We start from the raw sequence: 3,209 nt of genomic DNA on the forward strand, positions 1-3,209 counted from the left end.
GAGGATTTTAAAGGGCTTCTCCGGTATTCCGTGTTTGAAAGTGGGTGAACAGCTATCATAATCCTTCGCATGAATCTTTGTGTGGATGTCGAATGGTTGCAGGTGAATGGTTTGGTACGGATAACCGAAAGTTTAGAGGTTAATTGGGGAGTGATTTTATGTTTTTCTAGAGATTTTTAATCAGTGGACGATGATCGACGAATTACGTTAGAGGCGCTATTAATCAGCGCGGAGTTTGGGAAAGCACGGGCTTTATTGATAACCAGCCATTACCCCGCGAGTTTTCCGATACTACCAATATATATATCGAAGCCAAAGGCCACAGCTCAAGAGAATTGGCATAGCGCTAAGTTAAACTGGCTATCATAAAGTTGTAGTGAACTCGAGCGAAAAAATCCTTTTATTCAAGTAATCTGATACATCAAATGGATCAAACCTACAGAGAACAAAGCATTGTGTGACAATGAGTATATTTACAAGAGCGTATATACCTTAACAATAGAAGGCGCTGTGTGAAATGCTATGGAACTGAACGGCTAAAGGCAAATTCGTAAACTTTGCCGCATTAAACACGAAACGATTGATACAAATATAAAACTTAAGATAAAGCTGTGCCAGGACGCCGATAATTTCTTATTGCTATGTTATCAAATGTTGGATAACAGGGAGAAATCGGAATATAACAAATAGTGCAGAGTTTAATAAAAGCGGCCATTCAATGGGAGTTTGATGGATAAGCCGTCAGTGACAAGGGGAAAAAGCGCGGCTGAACATGACATATACACCGGCAAGCTACCGTCGCTTACTGTGCGCTTAACAGGTCGCGGCTTTATCTGAAAAGCGACTGAGGAAATAATATCTCAATTATAAAGCTACTCGTAACACGCTGACTACTAGACTACTTGAAAGTTCATTCATTTGTTAAATACTGTGGTGGAAAAATGAACCAAAGCAAACAGTTTGCGTGACTGGAGTTGTTAGCTTTGTGAATATAAAATCGCGAAAATTGCCTGGCTTAAATTTAAACTTCGACATACTTTTAACATTTTATGAGTTGCTCACGTGGATTTATGTTAACAGTGAAGGAACATTCTGGATAATTTAAGATTGATGATTGAAAGGTTTTTACCGATCTTTAGATGTGCTACTGTTGATTTATATCATAAAGGAATTAAATTTACATCAGGAATTACACCTGCTGTTTTATTATTGTATACGTCCTCAGACAATTCGTGTTGGATGTAACCCTGTGGATATATCACATATGTTTCCTGTTTAAAATATTTATTTATAAAATACTCGGCTGTGTTATAGTGCAAAATTAAAAATGGAAAAATCGGGATCCTTTTCCAAGATGGCAAAAGCGCTTCCCAAAACGGAGAAAACGGACTCTATCCAAAAATCGCCATCAGACGATAGTTTAAAGCAACCTCTTCAATCGATTTTAGTGAAGTGTCCCTCAGGGGATGACGAGGAGTCGTTCTTCAAAATGGGTAAATTCCGCCCAAGGGCGATGACCGACCCCATATCTCCGCGACCCCGATTACATGTCCACTTTGACCTCCCGGATATTACCGTCGACGACTGTTCTGACGACGAGGATAATGATGAGTTTCGTGAAGAACTTGCAAACACGAACGAAGGAGCTTTCTTCGTGTTTAAGTCCCCGCCGCGACAGCGCTCGAATACGTGTCCAATGAACATGTTTAGCAAACGGCAACGGAATAGACGGAACCGACCGGCGACTCCACCGCCTGCGGACGAAGTTCCGCATGACGCTCCACGCTACCCATCATGGGAACGGGTACCCTTTTCACCTCACGCGTTAACTAGCGTTGAAGAAACCGAAACAGTACCTTCTAAAGAAACAGTTGTTACGACGGACCTAAAATCCGTGACAAAATCTGAGTCAACTGGACGTGTAAGAAAACTGTCAACAGGTAAATCGCCAAAGAGTAGGAATATTGTGAGTGATGTGTCCAAATCACAATCAAAGGGCTCAGGGCCAAGATTAACCAACGGCCACTTGACTTCCAAACAGGGAAATCCTATTGACATAACTGGATGATAATGTTTTTTTTTTGCAATAGGCCAGTATAAATTAATTGCTAGATTTTCATTCAAATATTTTCTTAATTGGGGGCGGGGTTGACATTTTTATTTTTACTTTTATATTTTTTTAGATATCTGTCTTACCGTTTAATATGTGTTCATGCCCTTTCTTATTGCAAAATGAGCCATATATATGTGTTTCTAGATGAACCCCGAACATGAACGCATCAATTATCTTTTTTAACATTCCCGTACAGTATCGGATCGAAACGCAAATACAGGCCATTGTTCAATTATTTTTTTTACTCAATATCAAATTTAAGGGGCGGCGGAAAATATGAAGGGGGGGGGGAAGCGGCGGGGACGTAAATCTAGCAATTAAGTTATGGTCGCCATATGTAAGATACCATGTTGTTGTCTGTGTTAACTGTCTGTTAATTGCCTATTAAGTATGATATAATTAACTGTTGTGAGAAAAACATTGATATATTTGTGAATATACAAAATTTTCAGAGAGTTTTTATTTCATATGTCGTTAAATCATCAGATTTATTGTTCATCGAAACGGGTTTATATTTAACATATACCATGTATTTCAGCAATGAATGGTCCGTACACAGATCTTATGTAAATCTAATCTAATGTCAAGATACTAAACTACGCATTTTAGTATAAATCTTTATGCGAGGATGTGAACCATCATGCATCGTTGTCATTTTATGAGCATGTAAGCTGTCAGGCGTCGGAACAATCAATTTTCACAGGTTTTGTGATTTGTGTGTATTAAGATATTGTGACATTAATAAAGAATTCGTCTGGGACCAACATTAGCCCTTGTTATCGTCTGTCTTTTATTGCGTTCAGTTAGAGCATTCTGATCTAATATTAGGCCGCGGATTTGGGGTATTTATAAATCTGCTTTGTTAACAAGTACTTAATCTGCTTAACTGCTAGAGGATTGAACATTATTTAAAACAAAAACAAGTACATGTGTACCAGCCAAAACAACAACCGGAACAACTCAGCCATTTTCCATCGAAAACAACCTCGGATGTTTTGCCGGTGCATCAGTAAAAATAGTTCAATCGTTAATTAATGATAATATTATTATAACTAATTAATTCTTCTTTAAACATGTTATGCGTATTATTAAGTTC

The 3,209-nt window shown here is 38.3% G+C and overlaps 1 protein-coding gene across 1 annotated transcript; it reads left to right on the forward strand.

The window, feature by feature from the left end:
- Positions 1 to 356: 356 nt before the first annotated feature.
- LOC128210961 (uncharacterized) lies at positions 357 to 2,879 on the forward strand. Its single transcript, XM_052915313.1, has one exon. It carries the CDS (start codon positions 1,328 to 1,330, stop codon positions 2,066 to 2,068), a length of 741 nt encoding a protein of 246 aa, XP_052771273.1. The 5' UTR covers positions 357 to 1,327; the 3' UTR covers positions 2,069 to 2,879.
- Positions 2,880 to 3,209: the final 330 nt, after the last annotated feature.

The sequence above is a fragment of the Mya arenaria genome, chromosome 12, assembly GCF_026914265.1.
Source record: "Mya arenaria isolate MELC-2E11 chromosome 12, ASM2691426v1".
Classification (NCBI taxonomy): Eukaryota; Metazoa; Mollusca; class Bivalvia; order Myida; family Myidae; genus Mya; species Mya arenaria.

Excerpts from the sequence above, each read along its gene's own strand:
- LOC128210961 (XM_052915313.1), top strand. The coding sequence starts at position 1,328 with ATGGAAAAATCGGGATCCTTTTCCAAGATGGCAAAAGCGCTTCCCAAA.